This window comes from Convolutriloba macropyga, chromosome 13, assembly GCF_964194025.1.
Source record: "Convolutriloba macropyga chromosome 13, txConMacr16.3, whole genome shotgun sequence".
NCBI lineage: Eukaryota > Metazoa > Xenacoelomorpha > Acoela > Convolutidae > Convolutriloba > Convolutriloba macropyga.
In genome coordinates this window covers 26,511,994-26,536,355 of record NC_134480.1, presented here as the reverse complement: position 1 = coordinate 26,536,355, position 24,362 = coordinate 26,511,994, and the positions used below count along the sequence as shown (strand labels likewise).

The 24,362-nt window shown below is 34.7% G+C and overlaps 2 protein-coding genes across 4 annotated transcripts in view; one reads left to right on the top strand and one right to left on the bottom strand.

Annotated features, from left to right (window-relative positions):
- LOC142351847 (bestrophin-3-like) overlaps positions 1 to 24,362 on the bottom strand; it is a 464,737-nt gene that overhangs the window by 342,688 nt on the left and 97,687 nt on the right. The gene's annotated exons all lie outside the window — the stretch shown is intronic.
- The window catches only part of LOC142351678 (hemicentin-2-like), an 88,742-nt gene that overhangs the window by 53,758 nt on the left and 10,622 nt on the right, over positions 1 to 24,362 (top strand). Inside the window, exons 11-14 of the mRNA XM_075403818.1 lie at positions 1,981 to 2,295; positions 8,375 to 8,533; positions 9,129 to 9,278; positions 24,137 to 24,252. Coding sequence (XP_075259933.1) covers positions 1,981 to 2,295; positions 8,375 to 8,533; positions 9,129 to 9,278; positions 24,137 to 24,252 — 740 coding nt within the window. The remainder of the gene's footprint in view (positions 1 to 1,980; positions 2,296 to 8,374; positions 8,534 to 9,128; positions 9,279 to 24,136; positions 24,253 to 24,362) is intronic.

Genomic DNA, 24,362 nt, shown 5'->3' with positions numbered 1-24,362 from the left:
GACTGGATTTTCCCATTAAGCAATGCCTTTTGTCCTCAAAATAAAAAAGTATGCTTCACACGCACAATGTATTAACATACGAAATGAATCTGCCTAAAAAGCGAATAAATATACTCGCAAAATTTGGTACCGGTAGACGCTCCTAATGTATGTTCCAGGACCCCGCAATTCCAGCACCCCTTAGTTCCCCTTTTTGTCTTCGTTTTATTTGTGTTTGCTTACTACGGTTTTAGTAATGTAAGTAGTTGATGGTTATACTTGAAGTTGAAATATATCAACTTCAACTTGTACTTGAAATATTTGAAGTTTTTCAGACCGAGCGCCTTCTAATCTATTCAACTGCTTTGTTTGGACAAGAGACCTATAATGTAATGCAAGGAGCAAGAGCCTGCTTTATTCAGTGTACCCATCTCAAAACCCTACGCACCATTTTTTCTTAAAATACGCAACCTTTTCTTTAAATAATTTAGAAATTTGGAGATAGTGTTGATTGGATTGCTTGGTGCTTGTTGAAAAACCCAAATTGTTGAGTTTCCTTGTCCTCAGTATTTAATTTATGGCTGCATTCTTAGAGTCTCAATCATACGCCCACATAATTTTTTTCATAATGATTATTCTTTTGAATAATTAAAAAATTGGAATTTTTTATACTAGTCGCATTTTTCTCTGCTTATAATAAATTTTTGTTACTAATCAAATTTGAGCTATTTTTTTGTTGAAATAATTGAATTTTTGACCACAAAAATTTCGCAAATATTTGAAACTTGAGTACGGTATAAGATTTTATGTATTTTCCCATCACATACCTTCTTGTAATTTCATATTGAGACGGAGTAAAAATTGTTATCATTGTCTTTGAAAAGTAGAAATTTTATTGATAACAGTTTTACTAAATGGAAATACAAACTATTACAAATCCATCTTTGTTAATTCAATGCCTTTTGAACAGTTTTCTTTGAAAAAAAAACGTTTAACCGATTACTATCACATTCTTGCCACATTTAAACTTTCAAGTAAAAGATTAATGGAATTATCGATCAATTGATTAAGAAGATTAAAAGAAGTACAAAGAAAATATTGAAATGTGAAATAAATACGCTTTTCTAATTCGCCTGAATAAGATTTTTGTCCGAAAACGACGTGCGGTTTTTCAGTTATCATATGTATAAATCAAATCATTCTGGTTAAATATTGAAGAGTTATAATTTTGGTTTATATAAATATATGGCTGCCGTGATTTGAAACATTCAATCACGCTATTAGAGGAAAAATTGATTATAAATTGTGCTATGGGTATTTATGAAGACAATTTTATTAAAATAGGCTATTAAAAACGGATGGACATATGATTAGATTATGGTTGTTCTTTTAAGGGGTGGGAGGTTGAGGTTTGAAAATTTAATATCCTTGTTTACCTTGTTTATTTTCCCACCTATCCATCCCACCTCTTTTCCCAATTATCAAAGGGACTTGGCTCCTCCGCCTTGAAGACTTGCCTCCTATTTGATTTATGAGCAGTAGTTGCTACACAGAATAGTCCCTCCAACCTTCACTCGGTCTTGTTTCTGATCAATAAACAACCCATCGCGAATTCACACCTTTTTCAACATTCAATCAAAATAAAAAACAAACATGAACGTATATCAAAATAGATATATACTAAACAGTTATAGTACTAGTTTTGCTACCTCATCGCCAATACCAGTTCTACTAGTACCGTTAGTAGCAGCAAAGATAACAGCAGTATAGCGCATAATAATAAATGTTTGCATTTGTGGTCTGTTTGAAAGATAGGGAACCTTTTCACACTCTAACAGTTACCTTGTAAAATAAAAATGTCTCCGATTCAAAACAGTACAACTTCCATTCAAAATACCCACCTACCATATCAATTATTACTTATTATAACTTATTACTTCTGTTTCATATCACTTATAACCAAAACCACGGCCGCGTCTCAAACTGAAATTTATCTTCCAGACCTCCCGGCTCAACCCGACGTCCACTTGATTTCGAAACAGCCCCTGGATTTCCCAATGGGGGTGCTGAAAGCGACGTGTACCTGTAACTATAGCAACCCCGTAGCCCATATAAAATGGTATATTGATAAGACCCTGATCAACGTGGATGGAAAGACGTCAATTGAGGTCGTCGAGAAGGGGCAAAAGATCATTTCGACGTTGACGACGCCTTCTCTGAGAAGTATGGATGGACGAAAGTTATCTTGTAAAGCGCACAATGCACGTTTCCCAAATTCATTCGTGATATCCCACGAGATCTACTTGGAAGTTCTATGTAAGTTATTTTTGTTTATTCCGATGTCAGAAATGTAATATTCAACAGAACAGTAGATTATAAATCTCTGTTTGATTTGATTATTAATTTGGTTATCACACAACTATAGGCCACTTGATAGTAACAAAATCAATTTGTTAAGTAAATTAAAGGTCAAAACTGCCCTCAATAATTGACATTTTTATCTGTTTATATTGGTACGTATTGATTTTATTGGCTAGTATCATTTTTTATCGGACAATGAAAACTATTAATAAATGCACGAAAGTGTAGCATGTCTTTAATCATGGTAATGAAAACGCAAGATTTATTCACGAGCGGGAGAACGAAGCAGTTCCCAAAAAATTCGATTTTCAACATCAAAAAATTAGAATTGAAATGCTGTTACGTTTTTGCCAAAAAGTTTTGTTCCGGTAATTTATAATACAAGTGAAAATAAAATGATTTATTTTCTTTGAATAAAGATGTAGGATAAGACATCAGTTATTAATTACAAGTAAAAACTTTTTTCCGTAATGCCCCCCCCCCCCCCCCCCCCCCCCCCACGTCGATTTGCACACCCCACTTACACATGTAGTAAAATATTGTTTGCATCTAATAAATTCACACATATACAGTTGAGCACAGACGGCATTTACAACATAATGACGCAGCAAAGTTTTTAAATCAATGCGTATGTAAGAATTTAAAACTTTCCTATATTGTAAGAGGCATTTAGATAATGCATGATTTTATCAATTCGATATTTTTGTTGTCCAATTATAATTTTATCAAACTATTTTTCAAGCAAGTGAGAGCTAAAATCCCTTCAATTTAACTTTGATGTCGACAAAAAATACCATTATCAAAACAAGTATGCAAAAGTAACCAAAGATGTATCTCTTGCTTGGTCAAAGAAACATATTGCCTGTACAAAGCTGGATGGAGAGAGCAAAAACAAAAAAGTGCCCAACTAACAAATGTTTAATTCTAATTTAGTTAAAATAATTTTTGTAGCTTGTGGCATCCCTAAAAAAAGTTTTACGAACAAAAGTAGCCCACGGTCGAGATCTCAACAAAACAATTAAGAGTTAAGGTGAATGTATAGAATGGTTGTGAAAAGATAATTTTTGTCGCTTATGCAGTAAAAGTGGCAGGCAAATAAATTTCAGGGGTAAAACTGCAAATGTCACAGAAGTTCTAAAAATGAATAAGTCTTATAGCGGATTATAACCTATCAGCAGTTTTTAGGATTGTCTTTTAAAATGGATTTGTGTTGTCAGCGGTGAATTATCGCTGAAAACCCCTGTCTAGATCTTGACCTATGCACAAAGAATGCTCGACCAAAAAAGGCTTGCAGAAGAGATGATGTACACAAAAGTGCTATGGAGAGGAAAGAAGTTTCGCTGTGCTTTTGCTCAATCAGAATTGGGCACTGGACATTTTCTCGAGCAAAATTATCGGGCAGTAAAAATAGCGTCGTGTAAAAGTCAATTCAAAATCAAGGAAAAAACATCTTTTCATGGGTCATTTTCCTCAAACTGATAAGTTACAAAATCTGGATCGAGCTACTGCCAAATTATGGATCAGGTAAACGTTTTTCCCATGCGTCTGCATCTTTGCCTCAAAATTTTACTTTTGCTCCCTTTTGCTTATAAGTTTTGATTTTTCTCACATTTTTCAGGTTTCAGAGAACTATCATTTATCAAAAACCGGAATGTTTTTGGAGAATGGTAATTCAAAAGACTGGAATGAATAACAACTGCTTATTTGCAAAAAAGCAAAGCTATAAAAAAGACGTTTGCTTGACCAATGAGTAGACAATACCTGACCCAAAATGCTTGAAAGAAGACCACGTTTGACCAAAAATCGAAAGAACAACTTTTGCTCGACCCATGAAAATAACATGCTGGACCATTGCCATGAAAAGGCTTTTGATCAATCTAATTTAAAACGTATGTTCGACTGTGTATTTATTTTCGTTATTGACCCCCTACTAAACTGTTTGGGTTTTTTTCCTAAGTTATTCCTAAACCCCATGGACATTTTTATCGACAAATGGAGCGAATAAGATTTAAATGCAAAGGAAATCTAAGAACAATGAATAAATACTGAGTCAATGCGAGAAAAATTGCCGCTACGCAGGAATAGGGAGACTGAGTTCACTTTTGTAAAAATTGCAGTTAATGCATTAAAAGACAAATTTTTACCACTGCAATACATATGATGAATAAAAACTGTTATTCAACCAAATGATTTTGCAAAAATTTACACATTCACCGCTAAGAGATGCGTGCACTTTTTGCCTGCGTTTTTTTTTTTCAAAGTTATTCATCAAATATACTTTTCCTTTTAAAGCCTCGACTGCGGCACATCTCAACAGTATTTAAATTTTGACATCTGACAGCATTTGTTATGTTATTTATAGCCATATAAAGCACAAAAGAGCTATTAGAATGGTCATCAACTGATGTTACTGCTGATGTAAAAAACTACTGAAGTGAATTACACCGTTACGCAGCCTGGTTCGTTAAAACAAAGATTTAAAAGGACTGTATTTTTAATAAGTATCTTCTATAAAATTAATATCAACACTTCTTAGTGCCGACTGTTCTTTATGAGAGCAATGATTGTTCTAATCAATTTCCTACGCATGATATTTTCATTAAACAGGACACAAAATAACAAAAGTTCCAGCACGCAAGTCAAAAGTAAAAATTACGCAACAATTAAACGTCTCAACGTTCCATTTGATTTATAAAGTCTGTAAAATTTCCAAAATGACACGAACTATGCCACAAACAACAGAACAGCATCATTCGCGTAATGTACTTAATTATGAACATTAAAAGATTATAATGGAAATTTACTCGAATTACTGAATAAACATTGAGTACACAAATGCCTTTGACCATTGTTTCATGTTCTGAGTTTCATAGTGATATTTCTCAATAAAATGACATTGTCCTGTTAAGAAAGGGGGAACCATATAATCTAATACTCTTGTGAAATTTATAGCCTAAAACAGAATATGTTTTAAACATTATGAAAGCACAACGAGATAGATTCATATCTTTGTTAAATCGTAATCATTCCTTGTTAAAATAATATAATCAGTTATGGATATGAAAGTAAAGCCCTGGGATAACTTATTGGAGTCTTGCTTGCTTTATCATAGCAAACACATTCAACACAAAGCGTGTACATATGGCATAACATCAAATTTAGCACTATATGAGGGAAATTCTAGTATGAAAGTGTTTTATCGTAAAATAATACAACATAAAAATATAACATTGCTTCAAAATGATAGCTAATGGGATTGGTTACATTAGGGGGCATCACTGTTAGCTGTTAAGCTTACAATGGTTGCGGTATGAAACGTACAGACAAAAAAATAAGATATTTTGGTGATAACAGTTAAAAATCAGGTTTAAAAACCAGCACTTCCAAAATTTTCCAGAAAACTAGCACTTGTGGTTGGCACCATGATGTAGGACTTGCCCCAGGGCGTGTGTCAACCCCTTTTTAGGGTCCTAACTCTTTGGGACCTTGAGAGATATTTTGGGTCAAAGTTCGCGTTTTCACGGTTTTTTAGACAAATCTGCACTTTTAAGGGATTTAAACACAGCATTCGGGCATAGGTTGATTTAGCATCGTTAGAACAATAGACTAGTGTCTTCTAAGCACAAAATTTGTCATGAAGAGCATTAAAATCATTTCTAAACAAACAAAATTGCCGGTTTTCTGAACTAATTTTTGACATTTCTTGAAATAAAGCCATTTTGGTTTCAGAATTAAAGCAGTACATTAAGCAGTACATTTAGCGAAGTTCAAAAGTTTTGTCTATTGGTCAGATGTAGAGTTTAGTTTCACAGTTTAGGTATGTGATCGCAACAACTTGAATGAGTGTAAATTGATTGCAATATGGTTGTTAAAATGATTAGTAAACTGTCACAAATTTTGCAGTCTAAATTTTTAGATGATTTTAAATGTAGGAACAGCTATCTTCAGGAGGTCTGATCTTTGGATCCGCATTTTTTTTGATGAATTTGTGTGCCCACTATGTTTTGATTAGTTTTTCAATCTACTAAATATTAAGTTCAGTGCAAGACCTGAGAAATGATAAAAAGATTTTTCAGTGATGCGATTTTGAAAAAGTGGGTGAGTATTTGTGGAAAACTGGAGGAGATAGGACAAACTTACCTCAAATATCGTCAAGCGTTTGAGATCTCTTATTTGATCAAAAACAAGCAGGAATCTTTAATTGAAACATAGTATTCTAGCTGTTCTTTCGTTTGTTTTCACAACTTAAGCAGAATTTTAGAGATTCTACTGTGTTTTGATTAGGTTTTACGACCCAAAGAGGAGTTTTTGAACACACTTTAGTTGTAATTTTTTTGGAGCGTAATGAAGCAGAAAATTTTGAAAACTTTTAAATTAATTTTTGAAGCAAAGTTATTATATTCTTAATCATTTTATTACTGTTTTTTCCCTGGTTTAGACCGGATGTGAATCTTGCAAGATCTTTCAAAATTAACATCCGAACCCCACTTGGGTTGTTTCTCGCGGAAAGCATGTCAGTTTTTGCAAATGCGATCCGTTGAAGAAAACTTCTTTGCAAAAGTTTGCTGTAATGCTGACGTCAGCATTCGATACTTCAATTTTGTTTCTTACTGCTCTCAGTGTCCTATTCTGGGTAATTTCCAGAAAACTTCCATCAAAGTTTTGTCAAAGTTTTAATGGTTACCAGTTATATTTACGAAATACATAAACGCAAATCGTATAGCTGCTCGAGGTGTGCAACAGAATTTCTATAGCGTGACTTATAAAAGCATCACGAAACTGATTGACAGACCATTCCAAGAAATCATGATGTTTTTGTTTCTGTCAATGTTTGCATGAACTTCTAGCATTGCAACTTCTGGCACAGCAGATCTTCGCGATTTTCATGACAAATTTGCATATATGTATCATTGTGGATTATTTGGATTTATTCTGTTTGAACCCCTCCCAGCTCAAACTTTTACAACCCCCCCCTCCCCCCCCAGGCGCACGTGCTATACTTTTTATAGTAACGTGCTATATGACAACACATAAATTGTAATGGGGAATAAAAAACACTGGGGGCCGAAACAGAAATAATCCAAAGATTGAATGAAAGACAACCATTGGTTTTATAGATTATAAATTGTTCAAAGATCCTCTCCCTATTTGTTCCTTCATGACTGGTTGTAATGAGTGGCTCTTATTAGGATACCACAATCAGTGCCAAAACACTTTGGCCTTTTCACGCAGCATAGAAGTTGCTTTCCCGTTAAACCCCCCCCCCCCCCCACACACACACACACACACACACGAAAAAATAGTTCTCTTTATGGTAGAATACGTTAACTTGGATGGGGAAAGGGTCTTGTGTAGCTCCCCTCTAAAAGGGGTTATACAAAAACCGGAAACGATCTTGTCAAACCACTATTTTTGAACCGCTCCCTCAATTAGACTTTCGATGCTGATTATATGATCGTTGTCTTTGAAAAGGGAAATCACAAAGCAAAAAGCACTTCAAAAGTTGCTGAAGCTGCGCTATTAACCGGGGGCGTAGCCCCGTGGTGTAGGCACTGGAAATGCAGAAGTACAATGCTGAATAACCAGAAGGTTGGTGGTTCGAACCCGAGTTAAGATCAGAAGTCTTCACATGTAGACAGAAACAATGAAGATAAGTGGGATGCCAATGTGTGTGCAGAGCGCCAGAAATATGAGAGCAAATCACAGAATTCCTTTTTGCACTGTAACAACAGTCATTCTATTTTCTCCGATAGCCAGTAGCACCATTAGCATTGACGATTTGCGAAGACTCGAAAATTTAATTGATAAGTTTTTTTTTAAAAAAAGATTTTGAGCCTTTGAGCGCTTTCGGGATATCTTCTGTTTTGCCCTAGCTTAATGAGCATAAATCTTTTATGACCCCCAGGGACACTTGCTGTTTTCTTACATAGTAAGGTGCTATATAACATATAATTTGTAACTGGGGGGTCAAAAAACACTTGGGGGGGGGGGGCAAAACAGAAAACAGAATAGATCGGATTATTTTTGTGTTTAGTTCCACCTGAGATCAAATACACGAAGAATGCGTACCCGATGACACACGAGTCAGCTACGATAGAGTGTCTAGCTCATGGCAACCCAACACCCACCATACAGTGGTTCTACGGAGACGAGACAAAACCACTCAACAACACCCAAAACATCAAAGTTCACAGTTAGTCGACCTGCCGAGAAAAAAGTTTTAAGCTATTTTGACCATATGGTAGTTTTTGCTTTCAAGTGAGTTTCTAATATATGGTCCTTACAGTATCATGGAACTGGAACGAAGGCCGGGGTTCGGGACTTGAGTCCAGTATAATTAGACCCTCTTGGGTCGCCGACAGGGGTCAGGTGCGACTATACAACATATACAGGATAAATTTTCCCAGTGGTTTTAATTATTTCTAAAGTTAAAGTGGGTTGTATGAACCTGCGTATGTTTTGTCCTGCAAAGCTAATGATTAGATCGCTGTCTGAAGTTGGTCAGCCCCACTTTATTCAAAACGAATTTAATGCAAGCTACTAACCGCTACGATCTGTTGCAAATGGCTCCCAGTTTCTCTTTACAAAAATTTCCACTAGGACAATTTCGGCCATCGAGCTATTTCTTAAGGGTTGCTTGAAATCTTAACAATGTCGTGGAACTTGTTTGTCTGTCCCGAGGTTCATTTTGACGCGTGATCTATTTTTTAAACATCTTTTGAGACCACAGCGATTTTGTTCAATGTGTTGCAATGTTGGGGATAACAGCTGTTTTGTTCATTTTGCAGGTGAGATCAACCAGAATAGGAAAAAAGTGCTCGGGAAAGTGGAAGTGACTCAGATAGACAGTGGAGTGTTGGGTACATACAGGTGTGAGGCATTTTCCTCTCTATCCCCGAAATCCAGGGTACAGGAGAAAGTCAACATTACTGAAGCAGGTACATAGTCACTAACATCTACCTACACATGTAGTTGCACCTGATTGTGAGGGATGCATCTAATAAAGAAAGGGAAAAGAAAAGAAACTTCGCCAATATTTAAAACCTCTGTCACATTACTCAAATAGATATGAAGTTTCATATTTTCCAACCTTTTGTTTAAGAGAGCAATGAATTGCAGTCGCGCAAAGCCACCAAGTTTTGACCATTTGATTTCACCGTTGACTGCTCTCTATCACCTTTACTCAGTTTTTTATATCCCAAGTTGCCCATTTCAAGGCAATTATCAATACAATTATCAAACTCAATACATTGATGACATGTCAAATCAAAGTGATGTATTTCTGTTTATTCAAAAATTTGTCTTTAGATTTAAAAAGCAATATAATATTATATATTTCCAACCTCAAAATGTTGAAAAAAAATATTTGAAATTTTTTCAAAGTTTGAAATTGTTTGAAATTGTTTAAATTTTTCAAAATGCATGAAACAAAGTGAGCTATGTATAAATCGCTTCCTCTCCTTTCCATGCTAGCATAAACTGATATAATTGATAATATCCGAAGAAGGCATTCTTTTCTTTCTGAAATCTTTTAGTTTTGCGCAGAAAAGAATTAAAACTTCGCCTATAAAAGTTGTAAATTTTGCCCTAATTAGAAATATGGTAGTTGTAAGCTGATTATGCTTGATTTTATTACGAAAGGAGAAATTACCTTGCAACATTGCTAAAGAGTTTGCAAGAAATTTATGAAAGAAGATTAATGGTTTTGCGACATCTTGCCATGATTTTTGATAAAGTTTTTGCCAATAGCTTGCGAGATAACCATTCGAAGTCTATTCAGTGTTGATCTGGAATGCCACCTCTAACTGAGTAATTTTTCTTCAGCTTTTTAAAATTTCTTTGAATTCCCGATTTTACTTACTAACAGTCATCTAATATCGAAAGAAAAAAGTTGACCAGCATTTCAACAAATAGATATTGATATTGTCAGAAAAAGTGGTTCGATGAAAAATAAAACTTTTGTCATTATAGTTGATTTCATTTGTGTGCTTTTTCTATCAAAATTGTCCTTTAGTACGTTTTCAATAGCAGAGATTTACAGTTTTAATTCCTTTTTTTAAAAAAAAATCTGCAATTCTGATATGAAAAAAAAATAAAATAAAATATTCCTGATAAAATTTATCGTTATCATTCATATTTAAGTAGGTCATTGGAAGCGCCCAACATCAATTCCTTGCAATATATTCCATCCACTAAATGAAGGCTTCAACTTAATCGTGTCTTCAATTTGATCCAATAAGCCCACATAATTGGGTTTTCAATTTAATATAGTGGTGTAATATCCAAGCCTAATTGCTACTTTTGCAGTGTGGAAGTTTTATGTTCTCTACCTTCCGTTTGTTTTTAAAACACTTGATAATCAAAAGTTTCTTTCTCTCATTTTCGTCAATTTTCCGCAACTCGGTTTAGCGCTTTCTCCCATCTGTAGATTTTTTTTCGAGGAATACTTTTGGATTAATTGTTTCGAATTTCAGTTGGATCTTTTCTGTTTCTGCCATCCCTCACGTTCATTGGAACCCCCCCCCCCATTTCGCATGTTATGGCATATTGTTTGTATTTCAAGCAATTACATATGCCATTATGCACAAACAGTATTTGCAATTTAATGATGAAGCGAACTTTTGAAATTAACACATTTATCGTAATTCAAATTTGCCTATAACGCAAGCAGACCGATAGTAATGCGTGTTTTTTCTATTTTTGCGCATATCTTTAATAAAGTTGGCTTTATGGCAGTGCTTTTTTCTGTAACCGCAACAAAAAGCCATCCAATTTTGTGTGTCGGCAATTTATTATGACTGTTATAAGTGATCTCTAAGGACAGAAAATACACATCTGGGGGTCCAAACACACTGGTTATTTAGGACTGGGAAAGGGAGCAAAAATGTAAAATATACGTTCAGTTTTTTTTAACGATTAAAGTGTTTTTTGAGCAAAATGCGCTATATTACGTATTGTATTTATCATATTTTTGATAAGCATTTTCCTGTCGTTATTGAAACAAAGCAGATCTTTTCTGTTTTTGCCCCCTCCACGTCCATTTGCAACCCCCACCTATACATGTTATAGCATATTGTTTGCATTTCATGCACTTACATATACATTTATGCAAAACCGGCACATTCAAATTCATTATGCAGCGGTGTTTTGCAATTAGCATATCTAAATTTTTTCAACTTTTCTTACGATATAGACAGACAATGAATAATGCGTAGTTTTACCATTTTTGCGCTAATCTTTCATAAGATTGTTTTATATTACTAATTTTTTCGACAACCGGAAACAAAAATCCATTCAATCGTCTGCCGATACCGGCAACTTATTGTGACTACACTGAAAAACCTCTAAGGAAGGATTCAAAAGTATATATTTAGGGGTGAAAAGAGACTGTTTATATACGACGGGGGCAGAAACAGAAAAAATCCAACGAAGCCACAAACTTTCAACGCATAATTGAAAAATTAATGGTTTGAAATAAAAAAAAATCGTTTATTTTTAACCGATTTCTCACGTAAAAAGAATCACACAATAAGAAGTTGATTTACAAGATAAATCATGTGAAATTACACGATTTTCTCGGGGTTAACCTCAGAATTTCTCGTGTGATTCACACGATAAATCATGTAAAATTCAAACGATTTATCGCGTGTTCTCAGCCAATTTTTCGTGTGAAAACCACACGATTTTTCGTTTGAAAACACATGAAAAATTGGTTGAAAACAAACGAAAAATTGCATGACTATTACACGATTTAACGTGTGAATCACACGAAAAATCTTGGGAATTATCCCCGAGAGAATCGTGTAATTTTACAGCATTTCTAGTGTGAATCGGCCTTTCATCGTGTGATTCTTTTTACGCGAGAAATTAGGTAAAAAATACGCGATTTTTAGGCGGAATTCCAATGATTTTTCATGTACTTTTTTGGATTCAACAACCAAAAGTGATTTAAAAATCACTAGAAATGAGAGACAGTGATTCACTTTATATACAATTTAAGGCTTCAGTTGTAGAACAGGGGGCAGAAACAATTATCACTTTACCCCCTTACTTGCGATTTATTGTGTTGTCTCTACAACTATGCCTTGAAAAAGTGTGAAAAGATGACGAAATTAATAGTGGTAATTCAATATAGATCTTAGCTAAAGAATTAGCCGATGGCCTCTTTTCCCGACTGTTTGGTGAAGTTTGAGGGATTTTGCACAAACTATAAATTTTGCACAAAACGTATCTTGTAACCATATTGTCCGGCAATGAGAAACTTGGGGTTTTTTCGGCTTTCAACCCATGTTTTCATAATACATGAAAAATCGTATGAAAAATTTACACACAAGTTAATCTTTTTCGCTTGAAAACACACGATTTGCGACTATCACACGAAAAATCGTGTGATTCAATGCTCACACGAGCGCATTTTTTAAATAATTTCGGAAAATTTGTCGACCCGGGTTACAACGGCTTTTTAAAAGCAACAGTCCGATGAACAATATTTACAGATATACGTGACCAAAAATTGTCCAGTAACTGAACTATCCAGAACTCAATGGATCTTTTCTGTTTATGTCTCCCCCGCTAAGTGTTTGCATATTATTTGCGCACCCAGACGTTCGTGGCATAATTTGCATAATGATTTATTAATTAATGTCACGTGACTTGTGACGTATAACGTACTATGGGTACAACGGAAAAGATCGAGACTCAACTATCCAATAACAGCGCGTATGGTCATATTAACGAATATAAAAGTCATGGACTTATGTAATTTAAAGCTCCTTAGAGCTTGAACTGTTTCGTGCCGTGAAATAGAATTCATTCGAAGTGAATTAAAGACTTGAGTATGGTTTTCTATCTGCTCTCTTAATCTGACGGTATTGTTCTGCTTTCACTTTTGAAGATCAAACATAAAGGAGGCTAACATAAAGACACCTAAAAGCTCAATTGGTAAAATATATCAAAGCTCTAATTCTTCACATCTCAAACGTGATTTAGTTGTTTTTCAAATCAACTATTACAGCTCAAATCAGTGTTCACGCTTTGTGACACAGTTTTCAACCTCTTACGCAATGCAACACCGGTCAATCTGCGACAAAACATTAAAGACTCATTACTCATAATATCAATTTTGTCTCCAATTCAAATTCAGCTCAATTGAACGGCAGACTTCAAAAGAATTTAAAATGTCAACAACCCCCATGAAATAACTGTAACCAATATCATTCGGATAAAAGGTAGACAAAAACAACAAACAAATTTATCAATCTTTTGAATTTTTTTGCGCAATACAATGACGCATTTCAAACAAAATGGTCAAGTAAGGCGAAACAAAGCTATCCCTTCAGAAGCTATCCCTTTATCCAAAAAGGTCGTGCATCTACAAATATCTGCAAGCATTAATCAAATTAAGAAATGAAAGATTATTTACCCATCAAAATTTCAAATGCCACAAAAACTTAAATAATTCAGTTAAAGATAATTGGGTCTAACGTCAAAAAACGTTATGATAAGCTATGATAAATATCATGATAAATATCAGATGCAAAAGTCTGTCAGGTTTGCAGTGTCAAATCGTTAGATGGTTTCCTAAATTGTGTAAAGATGGCTTTTTAATGTGAAAGAAGTTCAAATATATTCATAAGATGACACAATAAACCAGCCGACAATTTCAGTTAACCTGTCTAGGATTGGGATGTTTGGGTTTGCCTGTCGTTTGAGATTTTGCATAGATGGCTCAAAAAGCTGAGATAATTTCAATTTTTTCCTGAACCAAATGGGCTTCCACATGTTTTAGTGTTTCGTAGCTTCTGCAGAAAAAACTTTCTTTTCATCATAAAAAAAAACGTCTAAGCAGAAAAAATAATTATATGAAAGAAAAGATTGTGGTTTTACAACGAATATTGGTAAGATCTGTGATATATGTCATAAAATCATGTAACTGAAACTTGAATTCTTCAACGTATTTCTCAATATCTATACATAAAGGGAGTATATCAACTTCAATGAAAACAATTGGGGGAACATGCAACAAAGTCAGCACTGAAGCTGAAAACAAAAAAATTCAAAAAAATTCGAAACCAAATGGTGTCGAAGCCAATTCAGTGATTAGCTAAAACATTCAAGTACTTAAAGATATCCACTTATGCCTAATTGGAGAGCAGTTATCACCTATCGTTAACGAAACTAGCCGACAGAACAACAAAAAATAACAAAACGGTGAGATTCCAAAAAACTCCACTAATTGTCGAAAAAAAGTTATTACAAACATCGTTAAAACCTAAAGTTTTGATTTTAAAACACTAGAAAAACTTTAATCTGCCTCATGAAAAAATCACAAGGAACTATAATTAACGATATTAAACGACAGAGCAACAAAGCAACAAAGAACGAAAATAAGAAAATAAACTATTATTTTCTGAAAGCAAATAGTGTCAAAGTAGAGATTAATTTGTCGCTCTGATGTGGACAAAAACCTCTAATATTCTAAAAGTAGTTTTCATTCGAGGGCCAGGTAGAGCTGCTGTCCGCATTGAGACTAAGTGATGGAACAAAAGAAGAACAACTGAAAATCAAAAAACTCTAAAAAATCGCTTATACTTTTTCGAAGAGACATTGTCAGTGTCACGAAAAACATTATTTTATAATTAAATAAGTAAAGTCATTTGCAATTTCCTTGAGACCTAGCAATGACGAGACGAAAATTAAAAAAAAGAAAAAAAGAAAGGACGATAAAAAAATCCAAAAGTCATTTACTTTACGAAGAGAAATAGCGTCAATGTTTTTGGGTTAGACGTTGCAGCTGTAACATACTTATTACCCCAAAAATATTCCGAAACAGAAATTGGAAATGGCGAAGTAAAACTGTGGCACGCGACAAAAAAATTTGCTCTTAAAAACCGTAAGCACCATTCTCTCAATTCACTTTAAAAAACACTGAAAATGTCACGCCCTATATCTTCTCAGTTTTTGTTGCGCTTACTACTCCAGCGTGACCAAAATCACAACTCCAATTTGACTTCTCACTGACAAGAACAGGTAAAAAAGTGTGAATTTATTCTGAAAAAGACAGCACATCAATTTAATTCAATTTCTTTAAATTGTAAAAAGTTGAGCGCCTAAATACTAGCCGTTGAGAAGCAGACGTTGGCTTTTAAAAAGTATTAAATTGCTATTGGCGCCGTTCTGAGGTGCTTATATACAGCAAATTATACAGTACATTTTGTTTAAGGAAAAGCTGAAAACAGCTTTTGCAAACAAAAACAATAGTCACGCAGTGCTTGGAGTGAAACATATAGAGAAATTTTTTTTTAGTTCAGAAAAACGGTTTACAGAAGGCATGAAGATTCTGATTCACTTCCCACTTTTACTAAGGCGCTCAAAATCTTGCATGTGGTGTCAAGATTATTTTTTTTCTTCACTTGATTGACACATCAAGACCCCCCGTTTAATGATACAAATTACTGCTGCTTCTGTAAGATATCAATCAAATCCCGATCGCAACACAGGTTGAAGTGCTTGACCAACGTAAGCTCTAATCAGAGCGACCTGGGTCGCGCAAGGGAAGTATCAGACCATGAAGACCCAAAGGGTCTGTGACGCGACTCCACTTGGTTCAACTCCACTCATTAGAGCTCACTGGGGTTGTATGAAAATAGCCCCATATAGGGCCTGTACGGTCTGATCATAAGAAAAAAGTCTAAAGGACCAAGACAAAACAGTCAGTCCCCTGTGTTGCGATCAGGATTTGATATCTGATTAATATCTTACAGAAGCAGTACTAAAGTATATCACTAAACGGGAGTCTTGAAGTGTCAATCAAGTGAAGAAAAAAATGATCCATTTGCGTGGGATGCCAGATCTACTTGGGTCACGCACTGAGGGTACCCAGACTAAAAATTGAAGCATAGTGACTTTTGGTATAATGTCTTCTTATTTGAATTGAAGTTACTCGCCTTGTATTTTGTTTTTTAATTGCATGACTATTACACGATTTAACGTGTGAATCACACGAAAAATCTTGGGAATTATCCCCGAGAGAATCGTGTAATTTTACAGCATTTCTAGTGTGAATCGGCCTTTCATCGTGTGATTCTTTTTACGCGAGAAATTAGGTAAAAAATACGCGATTTTTAGGCGGAATTCCAATGATTTTTCATGTACTTTTTTGGATTCAACAACCAAAAGTGATTTAAAAATCACTAGAAATGAGAGACAGTGATTCACTTTATATACAATTTAAGGCTTCAGTTGTAGAACAGGGAGCAGAAACAATTATCACTTTACCCCCTTACTTGCGATTTATTGTGTTGTCTCTACAACTATGCCTTGAAAAAGTGTGAAAAGATGACGAAATTAATAGTGGCAATTCAATATAGATCTTAGCTAAAGAATTAGCCGATGGCCTCTTTTCCCGACTGTTTGGTGAAGTTTGAGGGATTTTGCACAAACTATAAATTTTGCACAAAACGTATCTTGTAACCATATTGTCCGGCAATGAGAAACTTGGGGTTTTTTCGGCTTTCAACCCATGTTTTCATAATACATGAAAAATCGTATGAAAAATTTACACACAAGTTAATCTTTTTCGCTTGAAAACACACGATTTGCGACTATCACACGAAAAATCGTGTGATTCAATGCTCACACGAGCGCATTTTTTAAATGATTTCGGAAAATTTGTCGACCCGGGTTACAACGGCTTTTTAAAAGCAACAGTCCGATGAACAATATTTACAGATATACGTGACCAAAAATTGTCCAGTAACTGAACTATCCAGAACTCAATGGATCTTTTCTGTTTATGTCTCCCCCGCTAAGTGTTTGCATATTATTTGCGCACCCAGACGTTCGTGGCATAATTTGCATAATGATTTATTTATTAATTAATGTCACGTGACTTGTGACGTATAACGTACTATGGGTACAACGGAAAAGATCGAGACTCAACTATCCAATAACAGCGCGTATGGTCATATTAACGAATATAAAAGTCATGGACTTATGTAATTTAAAGCTCCTTAGAGCTGGAACTGTTTCGTGCCGTGAAATAGAATTCATTCGAAGTGAATTAAAGACTTGAGTATGATTTTCTATCTGCTCTCTTAATCTGACGGTATTGTTCCGCTTTCACTTTTGAAGATCAAACATAAATGAGGCTAATATAAAGACACCCAAAAGCTCAATTGGTAAAATATATCAAAGCTCTAATTCTTCACATCTCAAACGTGATTTAGTTGTTTTTCAAATCAACTATTACAGCTCAAATCAGTGTTCACGCTTTGTGACACAGTTTTCAACCTCTTACGCAATGCAACACCGGTCAATCTGCGACAAAACATTAAAGACTCATTACTCATAATATCAATTTTGTCTCCAATTCAAATTCAGCTCAATTGAACGGCAGACTTCAAAAGAATTTAAAATGTCAACAACCCCCATGAAATAACTGTAACCAATATCATTCGGATAAAAGGTAGACAAAAACAACAAACAAATTTATCAATCTTTTGAATTTTTTTGCGCAATACAATGACGCATTTCAAACAAAATGGTCAAGTAAGGCGAAACAAAGCTATCCCTTCAGAAGCTATCCCTTTATCCAAAAAGGTCGTGCATCTACAAATATCTGCAAGCATTAATCAAATTAAGAAATGAAAGATTATTTACCCATCAAAATTTCAAATGCCACAAAAACTTAAATAATTCAGTTAAAGATAATTGGGTCTAACGTCAAAAAACGTTATGATAAGCTATGATAAATATCATGATAAATATCAGATGCAAAAGTCTGTCAGGTTTGCAGTGTCAAATCGTTAGATGGTTTCCTAAATTGTGTAAAGATGGCTTTTTAATGTGAAAGAAGTTCAAATATATTCATAAGATGACACAATAAACCAGCCGACAATTTCAGTTAACCTGTCTAGGATTGGGATGTTTGGGTTTGCCTGTCGTTTGAGATTTTGCATAGATGGCTCAAAAAGCTGAGATAATTTCAATTTTTTCCTGAACCAAATGGGCTTCCACATGTTTTAATGTTTCGTAGCTTCTGCAGAAAAAACTTTCTTTTCATCATAAAAAAAAACGTCTAAGCAGAAAAAATAATTATATGAAAGAAAAGATTGTGGTTTTACAACGAATATTGGTAAGATCTGTGATATATGTCATAAAATCATGTAACTGAAACTTGAATTCTTCAACGTATTTCTCAATATCTATACATAAAGGGAGTATATCAACTTCAATGAAAACAATTGGGGGAACTTGCAACAAAGTCAGCACTGAAGCTGAAAACAAAAAAATTCAAAAAAAATCGAAACCAAATGGTGTCGAAGCCAATTCAATGATTAGCTAAAACATTCAAGTACTTAGAGATATCCACTTATGCCTAATTGGAGAGCAGTTATCACCTATCGTTAACGAAACTAGCCGACAGAACAACAAAAAATAACAAAGCGGTGAGATTCCAAAAAACTCCACTAATTGTCGAAAAAAAGTTATTACAAACATCGTTAAAACCTAAAGTTTTGATTTTAAAACACTAGAAAAACTATAATCTGCCTCATGAAAAAATCACAAGGAACTATAATTACTGATATTAAACGACAGAGCAACAAAGCAACAAAGAACGAAAATAAGAAAATAAACTATTATTTTCTGAAAGCAAATAGTGTCAAAGTAGAGATTAATTTGTCGCTCTGATGTGGACAAAAAGCTCTAATATTCTAAAAGTAGTTTTCATTCGAGGGCCAAGTAGAGCTGCTGTCCGCATTGAGACTAAGTGATGGAACAAAAGAAGAACAACTGAAAATCAAAAAACTCTAAAAAATCGCTTATACTTTTTCGAAGAGACATTGTCAGTGTCACGAAAAACATTATTTTATAATTAAATAAGTAAAGTCATTTGCAATTTCCTTGAGACCTAGCAATGACGAGGCGAAAATTAAAAAAAAGAAAAAAAGAAAGGACGATAAAAAAATCCAAAAGTCATTTACTTTACGAAGAGAAATAGCGTCAATGTTTTTGGGTTAGACGTTGCAGCTGTAACATACTTATTACCCCAAAAATATTCCGAAACAGAAATTGGAAATGGCGAAGTAAAACTGTGGCACGCGACAAAAAAATTTGCTCTTAAAAACCGTAAGCACCATTCTCTCAATTCACTTTAAAAAACACTGAAAATGTCACGCCCTATATCTTCTCAGTTTTTGTTGCGCTTACTACTCCAGCGTGACCAAAATCACAACTGCAATTTGACTTCTCACTGACAAGAACAGGTAAAAAAGTGTGAATTTATTCTGAAAAAGACAGCACATCAATTTAATTCAATTTCTTTAAATTGTAAAAAGTTGAGCGCCTAAATACTAGCCGTTGAGAAGCAGACGTTGGCTTTTAAAAAGTATTAAATTGCTATTGGCGCCGTTCTGAGGTGCTTATATACAGCAAATTATACAGTACATTTTGTTTAAGGAAAAGCTGAAAACAGCTTTTGCAAACAAAAACAATAGTCACGCAGTGCTTGGAGTGAAACATATAGAGAAATTTTTTTTAGTTCAGAAAAACGGTTTACAGAAGGCATGAAGATTCTGATTCACTTCCCACTTTTACTAAGGCGCTCAAAATCTTGCATGTGGTGTCAAGATTATTTTTTTTCTTCACTTGATTGACACATCAAGACCCCCCGTTTAATGATACAAATTACTGCTGCTTCTGTAAGATATCAATCAAATCCCGATCGCAACACAGGTTGAAGTGCTTGACCAACGTAAGCTCTAATCAGAGCGACCTGGGTCGCGCAAGGGAAGTATCAGACCATGAAGACCCAAAGGGTCTGTGACGCGACTCCACTTGGTTCAACTCCACTCATTTGAGCTCACTGGGGTTGTATGAAAATAGCCCCATCCAGGGCCTGTACGGTCTGATCATAAGAAAAAAGTCTAAAGGACCAAGACAAAACAGTCAGTCCCCTGTGTTGCGATCAGGATTTGATATCTGATTAATATCTTACAGAAGCAGTACTAAAGTATATCACTAAACGGGAGTCTTGAAGTGTCAATCAAGTGAAGAAAAAAATGATCCATTTGCGTGGGATGCCAGATCTACTTGGGTCACGCACTGAGGGTACCCAGACTAAAAATTGAAGCATAGTGACTTTTGGTATAATGTCTTCTTATTTGAATTGAAGTTACTCGCCTTGTATTTTGTTTTTTAGCTCCTAATTAGATAAGATTTTTTCTTGCAGACAAAAATGTTCACCTGAACAATGAAAAATTGTACTTGATCTGTAGCTTAGTTTTTACTTCGATGAGCTAATCTTGCGCAATCTTTCTTCAAAGGGCGGTCTCATCTACTAATTAATACTACCTTTTCTGGGGACTGACTGTTTTGTCTTGTTCCTTTGCATCTCTTTCTTCTGATCAGACTGTAAAAGCCCTGGAAGTAGCTCTGTTCAGACTATGCATGCGCTAGACATCTCTGATCAGTCCGTGAAGAATTTCCGCATACTTGAATCAAGACTCTGCAATTAGTTGGTCAGATCAGAGTTGGTTTGGGTCGTGCAGTTCAACCAGTAAACTAATTGGCTTAATAATTACCTGTTCCTAGATTGGAGGATACTTCATAGAGGTGAACAATACATATCGTATACATTAATTTGCTATTCTATTCTATAATCGGTATTTTCACTAAACAAAATGAAATTCACCTGTAAATAATAAATGCATCACTTTAGATATAGCGCGTTGATCAGCATAAACTAAACGGACTATAGACAAAAAATCAGTATCGGCCACAAAATTTATTTACCAATTACACCAGTTAATATCAATTTCTAGCTTTTGATAATTTCATGTCATCTTGACCATTATGGTCAGCCAATATCGTCTCCTGGTCTAAATTGTCGTTAATTAGGTCACATTCGATTTCTATTTTTTAGCAGAATAACATTCCAAAATGAATTTTGCCGTCAGTTACATATGTCTGTCGCAGTTCTGGATCATGGATTAGCACAAATGGAAACTAATTACCAAACTCTTAAATATTTTGACTGGGAAATTTGAGCCACATTGCAAAAGGAAAATGAAGGAAGTTGATCCAAAAATTTTTAAGAAAAAGTAAATAACTTTTGGCCTATCTGTCTTTTTCTTGAGTAATTTTTATATGCCATTTTTTTATTTTCATAATGCCAATTTAACCAAGGAGACGATTTGTAATGGTCTGATTTATGCACAAGTGTGGTCAACGCGTTTAGTTATCCACGTTTGTAGGCTGAACTCTTCCAAAAAAGGCATGTCACGAAATACCACTGATAAATGAAGACCCATATTGAGGTGTCAAAAGTAAATCGGTATGTGAAGACCGTCCTAGGCTAAAAGTGTCCATGTAAAGACCCTAGTGCTTTATGAACATACTGATTTTGAGACGGCTCCTCAGCATATGGGATGAGAAAACTTCACGTTGCAATGGCCACTTACGTCACTTAATGTACGTCACTTCACTAAGCTTCAGTGCAGCATTTACTTCACTCTGTAACACTTGATGTTAGATTTTACTACTAGAACAACAAGCTCGATGGGCGTACTTCGTGCGATAACCCACCCGCGATTTCCGAATTACATCCCACAGCGCATGAGAGGTATGGCCGTGAACAGCGGTCCGCAATTGCGCTTAAAATGATATTCGGCTATCAAAACTGTAGGCCAAGTAAAATTGTAGTAAAGTATAGCACAAAAAGGGGGATTCTCTAAGTAACAAACGGGGGGGGGGGGCAATTGTTGAAAAGATCCAAGATTTTGTTCATAGATCTCTAAACAAAACTTGCTTGACTCCTCGTTATAAAATTTCCAACTGAAGTGCGCTCCTCGGGGTTTCACTGCGATAACCGGTCCTGATTTCCTAATTACATCCTACAGTGTATTATAGACATTGCCATGAACAACCAGAAGATCACATAATTGTTATATATTGTCGGCTATGCTAAATGGGTCTGTATAGAATCAGCATTTTTACAGTTCAAAAGTTTTTTTTGTTTAACGTAATCTTGGTAACAATTTTTGCCTAAATTTCAACATATAAAAAATTTATATCGAAATTGAATGGGCACGGATTTGAGCAAAGCTTAAATCTCCTGTATTTTTAACTACAATTTGTTATTGCAGTATAATTGGTTTCAGTTTTTGTCATGTAAAACTCGTCAAACAACAACTAAAAGTGATGTTAATGTAAATCAAACGACTAAAAGAGTTGTCTGAAGTGTATGATTGTTACAAAAGCTGGTTTCTTTGAAGATTAACGTTTCCATTTGACTGCTGTGTTGCTGCGAACTAACATCTGGTTTTTGCGTGTAAAAAACTCTTTGCACAAAAAGCAGCAGCTAAATTGTTATGCTGCAAAATTAAATAAAATTTATCAGGAAAAGTAACAATATAATATACAATGAATTGAATGAAAACCCAAAAGTCCTCAACCTGAGCATCAGTCTAACAAACCACATACGAACAAGTACAATTCAGGTGAATATTACAAGCCAGGCAAGTTTAGCGAAAATAGAAAAAGTCAAAAATTGATGAATAAAGTTGCTAAATTAGTTATTCTAGGGGTTCGTTTAGGAACAAAATTGCGAGTCAAAACATCATAGTGTTGTTTTTTGATAAACTTTCACTTTCAATTCGGAAAACCCACTACAGTTAAATTATAGTAACCTATAGTTTTTGCTCCCCCCATTAATTAAACTTGCTTGTCTTTAAATTTTCTTTTCACCACTATTTCATATCCTTCGGAATTAGAATCATTGTTTCATCACAATATATGAATCCTTCGGTGATCTGAATAAAAATCACATATTTAATAGTACTCACATAATTTAGAATTGACTATTATTTGTGTAGCATACAAAATCTATTGCGCGGAAAATTATACTAAAAATTCTCAGTTTTTTAATAGAAAATTGAACGCAAGAACTTTTGAACGCATGTATTATTTTAAACTTTAATGCTGAAAGAGGCGACCAGCTTAAAGAACAGTGCATATTGCATTCATAGTACTTTTATTCTTTTTTCAGCTGTTGTTTTTTTTTGAACCTCCTGTAAATAAGATTCTGTTTCTTTTTATTTTTATTTTGACGACTTTTCACGTATTCTTTGTTTCCCTTAGAAATTATTCAAAATTGTTTAGTTTTTTTAGCAACCATTTAAAGGTGCCATGTTTTATTTGTTTTTTTTTTGTTACAACTGATTATCGCCGTTTTACTTTCCAGTTTATAGTTTTTCCGCGCAGTCGTCAAATCATGTCTACAGTTTTCAAATCGCTCACGCCATGAGGCATTGGAAAACTCACGTTAGCCTGTTATCACTCTCAAAGAAAAATTTAAGGTACATCACAGACAAAAGAAAGCAGACATCTTTAGACTTATAATTATTTTTATCACGAGATCAATTTTTATTAAGAGAAGTTATAAAGTTATGGAATTATAAAATTCACTACATTTTAGCACGTTGAACGATATCCAATGACGCAGACCCCAGTATCATTGATCGTTTTGCCTCATTTTTGATACAATTTTCCTCATTTCGCTTTTGAATATTTTATTACGTTTGTCACAAATATTGTTCTCTCGTTTTGGATATAATATTGGCACTAATGTCAGGAATTAGATCTTTCACAAAACGCTGGATAGTTTATTGTAATTGGCGAGGGAGATTTGAGAGCAAATTTACACGTCAGCCTCTCTCTGGGGGTCTGGTTGGAAGGCCAGATTGACCTCGGATCTGAACCTGAGTAACATGACATTGTAATTCTTTGTTCACAGTTAAGCCGAGTGCCCCCACAATAGCGACTTTGAGAGAGAATGTCGGTCACCAGTCTGTCAATGTGTCATGGCACCCTCCCAGAGACATGACACACCTTAGGAACGCTTGGTTCCAGGTAACGTAGTTGTCTCTACTATTTGATCGAATTCGCTTATCACAACATCTTACAATAGAGGCGTTTGTGCTCGCAAGAGCCTTAAAAGTTTATATGTTTGAACAAACAAG